This window comes from Notechis scutatus, chromosome 2 (assembly GCF_049901735.1).
Source record: "Notechis scutatus isolate UNSWTSFEM ecotype Mainland chromosome 2, rNotScu1.2, whole genome shotgun sequence".
Taxonomy (NCBI): Eukaryota; Metazoa; Chordata; class Lepidosauria; order Squamata; family Elapidae; genus Notechis; species Notechis scutatus.
The window spans coordinates 165,718,512-165,732,205 of record NC_142010.1 but is presented as its reverse complement, the minus strand read 5'-3'; the positions used below and the strand labels follow the sequence as shown (position 1 = coordinate 165,732,205).

The 13,694-nt window shown below is 42.3% G+C and overlaps 1 protein-coding gene across 1 annotated transcript; it reads right to left on the bottom strand.

The window, feature by feature from the left end:
- Positions 1-479: 479 nt before the first annotated feature.
- LOC113417230 (olfactory receptor 52M1-like) lies at positions 480-1,441 on the bottom strand. The gene is given in 2 exon segments (XM_026675510.1): positions 480-1,288; positions 1,291-1,441. Coding segments are annotated over 2 exon segments (960 nt in total).
- Positions 1,442-13,694: the final 12,253 nt, after the last annotated feature.

The following is a 13,694-nucleotide window of genomic DNA, read 5'->3' as shown; positions in this document are numbered from 1 at the left end:
ATTGCAGCTTCTATGTGGTTTCAAGGGCACTCCCTTGTAGAATCCATTACAATAATCCAACCATGAGCTGACTAATGCATAAATGATCATCTCAAGGGCCTCCTGTACTAGGAATAAGTACAACTGATACCCCAGTTGAGATGAAAAAGACCTTCTTAGTCGTAGAGCCACAGGCTCCTGCAGAAGAGCAGTGAGTCCAAGATAATCCCTAAATTGTATGCAGTGTTGATGGGGAAGTATCATCCCACACAACACTAAAGATGATACCTCCCCAGATCTCCATGTCCAGGGGTTCCAAATAACCTCAGCTACTAGACCTAGGTAGGGTTGAACCTGTTCCTCCCCATGCAAACCCAGATAAGTTTCAGGCGTTGTGTCAGGACATTGACATTCCCATCTGGACTGCTCAGGGTTGATATTAATTCAGTGGACTCATTACACACACACAAAAAAAAAAAACAAACCTGTTTCTGGACAGCTTAGAAAAGGCCTCTCGTTGGTCTCTGAGTCCAGGATAGCATATTGACTAACTTCTTCTGCATTACTTGGGTCCGGACAGTGTAAACAATGGGATTTAAAACAGGGGGAAAGATCAGATAGAAGTTGGCCAGAAGGATATGCGTTGGAGGAGACACCTGGTGGCCAAACCTGTGGATCAGGGAAGAGACTGCTATGGGGATGTAGAAAGCTAAAATGGCACAAATATGGGAGCTACAAGTGCTAAAAGATTTTAGTCGGGCCTCTGCTGTGTCCAAATTCATCACTGCCCGGAGGATGAAAACATAAGACACACCGATGCCCAGGGAGTCAATGATGGGTATCACAAAGCCAATTGTCACACCATAGATGTTGCTGATGGAGGTATCATCACAGGAGAGCATCACCACAGCCAGGTGCTCACAATAACAGTGTGCAATGATATTGGTGTGGTAGCAAGTCAGCCTTCTTACAAGCAAAGGAAGGGGTGAAATGTAAAAGAAACCCCTCAGAACAGCAGCCACCCCAATCTTGGCAACAGTTGAAGAGGTTAAAATAGTCTTGTGTCTCAAGGGGGTACATATTGCCACATAATGGTCATATGCCATAGCTAGGAAAATTCCTGATTCAACTGTGGCAAAGGAGTGGATGGTGAACATCTGGAGGAGGCATGAGTGGAAGTCAATTTCCTTGCTGTCAAACCAGAAGATGGCCAGCATTTTGGGAAGTGCGGAGGAGGAAAGCACCAAGTCAGTTACGGCCAGCATGAAAAGAAAGAGATACATGGGCTGGTGGAGAGTTGGCTCCATCAGATAATGAGGATGGTGCAGTTCCCAAGCACGGCCATGACATACATGGAGCCAAAGGGGATGGACAGCCATACATGAACCTCTTCCAGCTGAAGTACACCCATGAGAAAGAAGGTAGATGGGCTGAAACAGGCATTGTAGAAAGCAGGAACCATATCATCTGCACATTCCAGAGCAGATCATCACTCCTGCAGTTGGAACATCAATGCATAAAATATTATGTATTTCTCTGTTTAACGAATTTATACCACCAACGGACCTCTGGGCTGCAAACCATAATAAAAACACACTACAATGATAAAAAGAAATTTAAAAGAAATTTTAAAAAAACCAAGTCTCAATAACCACCTTGACACAGTAGGATGAGAGGTCAATTTTCCTTTGCAAGGGTGGCAATTGACACAGACAATGGAGGCTCTTATGCTTTTTAATCTTTGCAGTGAAGTGATTTACAAGAAGTATTCACTACAGGTATACAAATTTCCAGGTTTCACATGATGTCTGGTTTCTTCCTAACTTCCCCAGGAGACTCTCCCCCTCTCTCCCCAGCTGCCCCCTTTTTCTCCATCTCTCTCCCATTTCTGGGCTTATTGAGGGAAAGTGAAAAGAAAGCCATGGGCTGGGATTTGGGTCTCTTGCCCAAAGGTTTGGCTTCTCTTGGAAACCTTCCAAGAAATACCTCCTATTTCTCCATTGGGGAGAACCTCTCTCAGGGTCTTCTGCCCAGTTCTTCTGCAGAGACCAAGACTTCACCAATGACCAGTGGACCTTTCCTTCCTTCCTTCTCATCTTTGGTGGAGATTTCTTTGGGTCTTTGTTACCCTTCTTCCAGGAAAGCCACCTATGGACCTTTCTTCTTTTTCCCCAGTCAGAAGCAGATGGCTGCTCTGTGCTCTCATTTAACTTAACTTCACTCTACAACTTTTGTCCTCTGCCAATTTTGTATTATTTCCTTCTCTCCTTCTCCCTCTTTCCCATTTTGAATCAGACTAGTAGCACATCTCACAGCAATTGAGAAGGTGGGTATCCTCCAGGGCTCCATTGTCCAACACCAGTTTGGACCAATGGAACTGCTGCCTTGACATCTCCTTGCAACAACCCTGGCTAGCTAGTCAGTTGCCCTTCAATTGTGCTTCTTCTCCCCTTTCCCCTCTTTGTTTGCTGACTCATGCCAGCAGATGAACAACCAGGCCAGGCCACTAAAATCCATATGCCACATACCTATCACATACAACCACATCAAACCTCCATGAACCCCAGTAATGCCTGTGGCAAAAGCCTTTGTGTCCTTCCATATATCTTCACATCCTTTCATCAATGGGTCTACCACCTACTCAATCTGGTAAATGCATCTTGCAAGGAGTTAATGGGAGGCAAATAAAGAAGTTTTTCCAGTGCCAGGCCTCACAGTCATCTGTATTAAGCTCAGTGCTGAATCAGGAGGCTGCTCTCTACCCTTCTCGCACTCAGTTCCTGCATTAAAGCTGAAGGCAGGAGAAGGCAACTTGGGAACCTGGTTGTGGCCACTCAGGTGATATTCAGACAGCAGAGTCTTCCAGAGATCACAAAGGTGGAGGTGTATCTAAACATTCCCAGACATTAAATTAACAGAAAGGAAGTCAACGTCAACTGAACCTTCTCTGTCCAGAATCCACTTAGAAACTCTTGCGCTGATACTCTGCTGAGCTGCCCATAATTCTACATCCAGACATTGATTATCACCTCAGGGAAGAGTGTGCTGTTAACAGTCCTTGTGCCCTCATTGTTCATCAAACACTCTACAAAAGAGCCTTTACTTTTATGCCACATTTTCTGGCTGCTAAATAGATGCAGAGACCCACACAAGGCAGGGAAAAATTAACTGAAGGACTATGACGTATCCCATACCCTACCCCAATAAGGTTACAAAGAAAGAGGGACTTCTCCTAACCCTTTGAAAATGAGGCTGAGTTCAATCCATGGGCTTCCTGTTGGGATCTCTGGGTAGCAGTTCTGGAAGCAACCAAGTAGGCAGACATTAGCCTGCTTCTTCTTCAGAAGGCATTTTCTTATAATAAAACATGGACTTTCTACGAGGAAACTTAGTTAAGAAACTCAGAGGCAATTGTTCCTAAAAATGAGAGCCAATTAAATCTATCTATCTATCTATCTATCTATCTATCTATCTATCTATCTATCTATCTATCTATCTATCTATCTATCTATCTATCTATCTATCTTGCATTCACAACCTTAACCCAAAATGGAAGATTATGTGAATGAATTCTTGCCACAATTCCCTGGTTTTGAAAATCTTGAGGAGTCCCTTCCTTGAGAATGTCAGGGGATGGTCTGTTCAGTAAACTGGCTCTAAGGCTGCAGACCAGCTTCTTCAGAGGACAGCCAGCCTTTGAGGGCTGACCCAGATCACTTTGTCCATTTGAGACCTGTAGCAGCTTCTCCTCTCCAGCACCATGAAGGAATCAGTTTCTGGGTCAGAACCCAGAGCAGGGAGCAAGGCAATCAACCTGGGCAATGTGCCATTGTAGCAAAACTCAGCTGGGCACCACCTTTATTCAACCAGAAGGTGGTCAGGATCCTTGCACTTTTGAAGGAGACCCATCCCTCCAATACTCTCCATCCCAACCTCAATTCTGTGGAGATCTGAGCTCTGTTGCTAAAACTCCATCCCACAAAGTCAGTCACTTAACTTACCAGATTAGCAAGTCAGCTTGGTCCCCCCTGCAGAAATGTTGGCTGGCACTTCTTGCTGAATTATTTATGCTGCTTTTTCCAAAACCTCAAAGGATTTTACAAGCCAGCAGGGGACAGTGGCAATTATTGGTGGCTTGGCTTGCAAACCTCAAGCATCAATAAGACCTAAAGAATATTTTGAGGGCAAAAAACATTATTTTGCTTAAACCCATTGAAACAGGATGCTCCCATAATTCCCCTAGGTCTGGCTAAGTCTGGATGCAACCCCTTGGATTGGAAATCAAAAGCCAGATCTCCCGGGAAGGTTGTTCACCCAGGTCAGCTCAATTGGCCACCTCACTCTTGACCATTTTGTCTTTTCACCTTGAAAGATCATGAAATGATATTAGGGGTCTCCCAAAAATCCCACCACTCAGAAAGGGGCCAGGTGGAAAGAAATAATTGACTAAGCACTTCAAACCTTCTGAAACAAAGTTCGTGGTGGGTGTTTTATTTATGTCCAATTTTGAAAAACGTAAATTTGCAAAATGTAAATCACCGAACCATTGTTATACCTGTCGCATCCCACCCCTGCCTTCAAGGACAGTTGTGTGAAGGTGGGGAGTGGGAGACAGATGACCCCTTTCACTAAGAGGGCACCTTTCTTTTGTTTAGTTATTGTTCAACTCATTTGTTTTGATGGATAAAGAAAACACAATCTTTTCCTATGTTGTTCTTCTGGTCTTCTTTTTCCTCCATCTTCAGGCACTTGTCTTGGAGGCTGAATGGTTCCCTTGAGGCCAGCATGTTCTCCTGTTGACCATAAGGTGGGGCTACCAGGAGATGGTAGTGTGGTTGTTGGTTTGCTGCAACTGTTAATTGCCTGGCCCTCCTTTGAGCCTGTTGGACTCAAGGTGGCCAGAGAGTTGGGTGTGATAGCCAAATAATTAAGCCCTGGACATTTCATCTCATTAGACACTAGAGAAACTTTACACACTTTTAATGGGACCCCTAGGCTCTTCATGCAAAAACAGCTGCAGGGGCTTAGCCTGGTCACTGAGGAAACTCTCCAAGTCTAAGAGAGACATTAAGAAGTAGTTGCCAAAGTAGCCAATTCCCCTCTTCTCCTTCTAACAATTTGGGGGTGGGTAATGTGGTAATATAACCTATTGATCATTTTATCATTTTCTGTAAGGCCTTTGTATAACTAGCAGTAAGTCTAGGAAGATGTGGGCATTCTTGGTGGGGTAGGAGTATCTTTGCTCAGAGTGCCTCATTCTGTTTTGATTCTGCCAGTTTAGAAGGAATAGGAAAATGGGTGAAAGTTCAAGGTACAAGATACACAGTTGTGCTTTCTCATGGGACTTTCCAAACTTTCCCATGAGACTTTCCGTGGCTGTATGATCTCACCCTAGCAAGGTAACATCTGGGACTTTCCAAGATTGTGTGTTCTCATGCTGGTGAAGTAATCTCCTGTTGAGGTCATTGTTTTCTGAATATGCATACTGTATATTTTGCTTGTGTTTTTCTCAATAAATACTGCTACCTGAGTTCTCTCAGGGTTGGCATTTCTCAGAGACAGTTCCCTGTGTCTCATTTCAATGTCAAACCACCATAAATGGTGACCCCGACGTGATAGCTTGAAAGCTATACGTTCCCGCATCCTATACTCATCGTCGCGGACGTCCGACTGGGCCCTCATCTTCTTCGCTGGACGAAGATAGATTCTTTTCGTGAGTATGGGGGAGATCTCTCAAGGCTCAGAAAGAGCACATCAGGGAATTGAGAGGGATCATTGGGAATAGTTTTGGGTTTGGAATTGGCAGTAGGGGTTGTGCTGTAGGAAAGAAAGAAATTGAGGACTTACTACAGTATGTTTGGAAAAATATTAAGTCATATCCGGAGGGAGGTAGTATTAAAGTAGAGTCCTGGAAAAAGATAGGGAAATTTTTGCACGAGGAACCTCGTGCCCCTTCTTCAATTTTGTTAACCTGGAGAGTGATTATGGATGCATTAGCTACTTATGAACAACCGCTCCTATCACCCCCGAAGAAGGTTTGCCGCTTTACCATGCGGTATCGTTTGTTGCCGCCACGGCACCTCCAGATAAATCTGGGGACTGTCTGGCGCTAGAAATACTTTGTCAGAGGATAAGAGTTTACCTTTAAGGGTTCAGGTGGATGCAGTTACTGCAGCTATTCAAGAAGCAAAGAATAGAGGGGAATTATCAGGAGATGATTTGGTGGAGTTTGGAGTAGAAGTTCAACTTAATCCAGTAGAAATTGTCATGGATGCTGCATTAAATCCGCAGCGGGAGTGGAAGCCTTTACAGCTCAGAATTTTGAGGGAAGTTAAGCAAGCAGCAAAAGAATATGGTGTTAGAACGCCATATACTCAGGCATTGTTAGAAGCAGTTGGTTATGGAAATAAAATGATTCCGGCTGACTGGAAAGCTCTGTTGAATATGATTTTAACTCCAGCTCAATATTTGGTGTTAGATCAGAAATGGAGACAGCTGGCAGTCCAGAGGGGAACAGCAAATGTTACCCCAGATCAGCTTTACGGAGCTGGTAATTTTACAACAGTGGAACAACAGAGAGATGGTATGCCTGATGAGGGGTTCGTTCTTCTCCCACAAATAATTTTTCAAGCCATAGGGTCTCTCCCTGACGGCGAAGGTGGTGAGAAGACCTTTACTAACATCAAACAAGGGAACAATGAACCCTATGAAAATTTCATTAGCAGACTGAAATTGGCTATTGAAAGACAAATTGATAATCAATTCGCCCAGAAAGAGTTGCTTTTTAAGTTAGCAGTAGAACAAGCTAACACAGATTGCAAAAAGATTTTAAATCCACTGGTAGCAAGTGGGGAGCGAGAAATCGCAGATTTGATTAATGCATGTAGAAAGGTAGGAAGTCAGTCTTTAACATGGAAACTTTAGCTCTGGCTTTACAAACAGGACATGCTCAAAAGGGGAATTGTTTCAATTGTGGGAAGCCTGGACATTTTAAAGCGCAATGTCGGGCTCCTGGAGGAGGTCAAAGTCAGCAGAATAAGAGATCAATGGGACAGGGTGTTCGTCCTAAATCAGTGTGCCCGAAATGTAAGAAAGGATACCATTGGGCATATCAGATGCTCCTACAGTTTTTACTGATGGAGGGAAAGTTTTGGTGCTTGTGTTTGGAAAGATAAATCTGGAATTTGGCATACAAAAGTGACTTCAGAGCAGAAGTCTGCCCAGCAGGCAGAACTTGCTGCTGTAGTTTTGGCTTTTCAAAATTTTCACAATCAGGATTTTAATTTAATAGTGGATTCATTGTATGTGTATAATTTGTTACCCTTTGTAGCAGGTTCTTATTTGTCTCCTGGAATATCACCTGATATTTTAAGATTGCTTTTGTTGTTACAAGGATGTTTGGAGCAGCGTGTGAATGTGTGTTTTGTTGCTCATATTCGTAGTCATAGTAATTTGCCTGGAATTTTATCACAAGGTAATGCCAAAGCTGACAGTGCTGTAACTTCAGTCCTCACTGTCCAGCCATGGGATAGTCATAGTTATTTTCATCAAAACGCTAAAGCATTGGCACAGCAATTTAAACTTACTACTGCAGAAGCTGCTGCCATAATTCAACAATGTCCAACTTGTTCAAAGCAGGGCACGAATATCCCTATGGGAGTTAACCCCAGAGGGTTGAAACCTTCAATGATTTGGCAAATGGACGTTACTCAATATCCGCCATTTGCGCCCTGGAAATATATACATGTAACTGTGGATACTTACTCAGGATTTTTAATGGCTACCCCTCAAAGAGGTGAGATGGTTAAACATGTCATCAATCATTGCATTAAGACTTTTTCAGTTGCTGGAACACCTAAAACTTTAAAAACTGATAATGGTGCGGCTTATCGAGCACCGGTTTTGATCAGTTTTGCAAACAATGGTCCGTGGAACATAAATTTGGCATTCCATACAATTCTACTGGGCAGGCTATTGTAGAACGTCATAATTCCACGCTCAAGACCATGTTGACTAAATTAAATAAAAAGGAGGGAAGCTCCTGGGGCTTCCGGCGATTCAAGATCAATTAAATCTAGCTTTATATACTTTAAATTTTTTAAATTTGTCTGGTAACCCCCTGCGGCGCGGCCAGCAGGCATTTTTCTTCTCCTTCTACAGATGCAGTGAGACCTCGGGTGTTGGTGCGGTTCCTTCCGGATCCGGCATGGGTTCCTGCTGAGCTGATAACATGGGGACGTGGTTATGCAGCAGTTGAACATCTTGGTCAAATTCGTTGGGTTCCTGGTCGGTGTGTTCGGCCTGATCATTCGCAGGCACCTGTGAAGGAAGTTTCGGAGGAGCAGGATGGCGCATCTGTGGTTCCTGATCCTGCTGATTCTGCCTAATCTGTCCTGGGCTGCTCGGGTGCGGAGAGAGCAGCGACAGCATGTTCAGCGTGCCGGAGATTTGGGCGATGATTTGTGGACCGATAATAATTACATTAAAGATTTGCGCACAACTGCCAAAAACTTGAACATCACCAATTGTTGGTTGTGTATGCACCTTCCTGGGAGAGTGGGAGAAGGACTGACTCTACATGGAGTTCCATTTAATCGGTCTACTTTGCAGACCGGAAAGCATAACATTTCATATGCCATGAACTTCACGGTCAAGGTGAAGACTGCACTGCAGTCTCCAGCACATTTATGTTTCCAAAACATTACAAACTCACAATTCTTGGGGAATCATAGTGTCTGCAATTACACTATTAAGTGGACAAATGGTTCAGAGAACAACATAATTTGGGTAAATGGGAAAAATGAGTCTGACGCATTTGGCCAGTATCAATATCTAGACATGAAACAGCTGATGCAAGCGGCAAGTCAACAAGGTTATGTACAGTTGGAAGGGTTTTGGTTTTTATGTGGACTGTGGGCATATCAACAAATCCCTGCAAATTGGTCAGGGACATGTACTTTGGGGTTTGTCATTCCGGTTATCTATAAGTTAGATACATTACCTCCTGAGGTTCGGATCCGAAATCGTCGGGAATTGGATTCGGGTCTAACCATGGGAGGTAATCTATGGACACAAATTTCTCGAGGTCTTATCCCGCCTTTGGGAATTGCTATGAACTATAGGGATATTCATATTTTAAATAATTTTACTGTTGCTATGTTTAATGATACTATAAAGAATATTAAGATGATTAATGTAGAAATGTCTGAAATTCGTACAGTTACTTTGCAAAATCGATATGCTTTAGATATTATGTTAGCTGCCCAAGGAGGAGTTTGTGCTTTAATTCATTCACATTGTTGTGTTTTTATACATAATTATGAGCCAAACATTACAAAAACTGTTCAGGACATGGAAGATCGTATTGCTCAGCATCAATCTGGAGCCGATGGGTTTAATGCATCATTCTGGGACAGTCTGTGGTCCTGGCTTCCTGATGGATCATGGTTTCGCTCCTTATTGCAAGGGGTTGTTATTATTATTGCTATATGTATCTTATTATGTTGTTTTATTCAATGTATTCCTAATCTATTACAAATGTGTACCTCAGTCTTCCGGCGTGAGGGATCAGGTCATGAGGGAACTGTGTACTATGCCACTAAAACACCCCTATCTTTGAATAAATAAAAAAGGAGGGAATGTGGTAATATAACCTATTGATCATTTTATCATTTTCTGTAAGGCCTTTGTATAACTAGCAGTAAGTCTAGGAAGATGTGGGCATTCTTGGTGGGGGTAGGAGTATCTTTGCTCAGAGTGCCTCATTCTGTTTTGATTCTGCCAGTTTAGAAGGAATAGGAAAATGGGTGAAAGTTCAAGGTACAAGATACACAGTTGTGCTTTCTCATGGGACTTTCCAAACTTTCCCATGAGACTTTCCGTGGCTGTATGATCTCACCCTAGCAAGGTAACATCTGGGACTTTCCAAGATTGTGTGTTCTCATGCTGGTGAAGTAATCTCCTGTTGAGGTCATTGTTTTCTGAATATGCATACTGTATATTTTGCTTGTGTTTTTTCTCAATAAATACTGCTACCTGAGTTCTCTCAGGGTTGGCATTTCTCAGAGACAGTTCCCTGTGTCTCATTTCAATGTCAAACCACCATAGGTAACACAGAGGCAGCTACAAATACCAGCACATCATCTGGATTTCCCTGCTGCCGCCACATCTTCAAAGCTTGCATGTGGGCCTTGTCTAAACTTAATCAGAGTCCATTCAAAGACACGAAGCTGGAAAGGTTAGGAGATGTATGAATAAATCAATGCAACATTCTCCTGAATGCCTTTATCATTTTGGATTGATAGGAGCCATGAGGCTGTATCAAATCCTCAACCCATCATCTTGCCCAGCCTTCTGGAGTCTCCCAGGGCTACTGGATACACTTGGGGAGCCTCACCCATCCCTTCCAAGCAACTGCTAGTATGGAGCTATTGCTGCTGTTTGGGATTCAGGAACTGGGAAAAAGTCTTAGTATTGCATTCATTGAAGGCCTGATTCATGAACTACCCTAGATCCCCTTTCATCATCCACCTCCAACTGGCTTCCATTCCCACAACTGTTGATCATCAATTCTACCCTTGATGTCTCCAGGCCATATCAATTCAGGCAGAGCAATATTGAAAACCATGTTCCAGGGCACACTTTTTCAAGCTGAAGGAGCGGCTGGCAACACTGGTGCCTTCATGGGACATTTCACTTGGTTTTTAAATGTTGTTTCCTTTCAAGGGAAAGGAAGGAAGTTTTCAGGGGGTGGCACATTGAGACCTCTCTGGTTTGGGCATAGTGTGTTGTGTGCATCCTACCATGTTTATCGTTTGTTCAATAAGCCATTGCTAAACAATGGCTTAACATGATGCATGAACTCAATTAATTAATAATGCAAGCACTGTCACTCTGGCTTGTGTGCAGGAGCTGCAACTTGCAAGGTCTCATATCAAGTACAGAGACTTGATGACTAAAGAGACTTTGATAACTCTCCATTAAGAGGAATTAATTTCTTGTGTTGCAATCAATCCACTCACGATGATGGGTGACCACCAGGCAAGCCCTCCTTTGATAATCAAGTGCTGTCAAGGTTCCAAGTAATATGTTCTCAGAATAAAAGTCCAGGGCATCCATTTTTCATCAAAGTCTATTTTTCACCAAATTTGTTAGGAATATGTCAAATTGGCAAAGTCTTGGTGTAATTCCGACTCTGACCAGACCCGGAATTACACTCAGTAAAAGCAAAAGTTTGAAACATCCCCCCATTCTCCAATCAGCGCACAGTCCATCAGTCCCATGCCTCCAAGCTCCACCTTCTGTTAGCTGCAGGCACCTTTTAGCCATAACATTCCCTACTCATCTCTACAATCTTCCTTCCTGCTGCTAGAATCTGGCGAGCCTGAAGCACCATTAAAAAAATTCTTTGCAGAAACCCTAAAGAAAATTTTTAAAAAGAATATACAAAGGCTACAATAAAATATGGCTACACATATGTTAGCTTCAGGGTCGACAAGTGCTTGGTGTTCCTACTGGCAGCTGTCTTGGCACTAAACAGGGATGCAGGGACAATAAAGAAATAAGGTAGATGGGCACCAACAATCTCTCAAGAACCAGGCTCTTGAGGGTCCCCCATGACTCTTTCTTTAGGACAGGACAACCAGCAGATGTAATGTTGCCAACATGTCCTTCCCTATTGCAATTTAAAATGGGGCGAAGGAGGGAAACAGGTACTCTGAACTCCCAGGCATTTGTCGTAAGATCCAAAAGTCATGCCACCAGGCCCCACAGATAAACCAGAGATGGGGTGAGAGTCTAGATGCCCCACATGATCTGATATGAATATAATGAATGCAAGGGAGAGGAGTGGTGGCCAATCAACTAGGCATCTTGATAGTAGACCAGAAGACGGCAGTGGTGATGGTGGTCCCAGTGGTGGTAGCAGCACTTGGGGATGTGACCCCCATGCTGGGAGACTGGCTCCAACAGGTCCAAGGACCTAAGGGCTCTCTGTCCAGAAAATTGCAGTGCTGGGAACAGCTAAGATCCTGCACAGAACCCTCAATCTCCCAGCCTCTGGTAGAGGCCCTGAGATTGAGGCAAATCCAGACCACCCATAAAGGAGAGAAGGGAATTTTTTTCCATAGATACATTTAATTTTTAATTTGTTTATATCTTCTAACTTTTCAGATTTTTTAGATTTTTTTTTTTACTCTTGGTATGTGCTTTGTATTTTTTTAATGACTCTATCCCATGTTAATCATACTGATCTATGACATAATAAATATTTTATTTGATTGCTTGAAAAGGGAAATAGTGCAGAGTTAGAGCTGTGGGAGAACTTCTCACTTCCTTCATTGCAAGGCTAGTGGCTGTTAATAACAGGGGATTACTTGAGCAACCTGTTAATGGTGTGAATTGAATCTAGAGCTGTGGAAGGAACCCCTGAACATTACTAACTCAGGATCAGTTCTAGTGTTATTTTGTTATTAAAAACACATCATGTTTGTCAAACTTCAGACCAGTGTACAGGAACTCTTGTGCTAATCAATGCCAATAGTGGAAAGCAATCCATGGTTAAAACTGAGCCAAGTGCCAGCATAGCTATCCATTTGAGTGAAACAAAGTTTGCTTGCTTACAACTTTTTATAGTTCTCTGAAACTCAGGTTACCTCCAGGGGCCTGGATTAATGATCAAGGTTCATTTTATTGGAAAAGCAAAAGAGAAAGTGCCGAATTGAACTTCAGACCATTAGAGTGATTCCTCTGGCATTACTGAAGAAATTAATCTCTGACATGATACTATGCTGTATGGTGGGTACATTTCAACTATTCCACAATAAACATTTTAGAAGAGAACTATAAAAGGTGTGTGTATGTGTATAACCTCAATACTTTTACTTTTTAAACTTTTTTTTACTGTTACTTGCTAGACTTATGGATTTAAAGATTAAATGTTTTATCAGTTGCAAGAAGATCAATCCATCAGTATTAACCAATATACGGTTTTGGCTCTAAAACATCTTTATACAAGAAACAACCATTATTTGACAACTAGTTAGTTCTTTCCTTCTAAACACGAATGGGGTTTCTCAATGATATCTATTGCTCACGTTCTGTAAGCAGATATAATTCAATTTATCCAATCAATCAGTCACATATTTAAATGATTGATCAATAATAGTCTTTAGGTGGTGATAAAATCTCAAACAAATTAGTTAAACTTGCTATAAACAATTATTAGGAAGATAATAATCTTCATAATAGAGCCATGGTAGCATAGTGATTAGAATGCAGTATTGCAGGCTAACTCTGCCCACAGCTAGGAGTTAAATCCTGACCAGCTCAAGGTTGACTCAGCCTTTCATCCTTCCGAGGTTGGTAAAATGAGGACCCAGATTATTTGGGGCAATATGCTGACTCAGTAAACTGCTTAGAGAGGGCTGGAAAACCACTACAGAGTAATATAAAAGTCTAAGTGCTCTTGCTGTTAATCTGGAAAAATACATGCAAATATTTTAAGAATGCTTCTATTAATATTATACCTGGTTGTTCATGGTGTTATTTTTCCTTTTATCTTAAAATATAGAGTTGGAATTGCCATCTCCCCACATTCAACTTATCCAAACAAATCTTTAAAAATCAATGAATCTACTTTGCTAGTTCCTCCATCATGTTTAAAATAAAGGTTTTATTTTATTTATAATAAATTCATATTTAACTGTGTAGTGGCA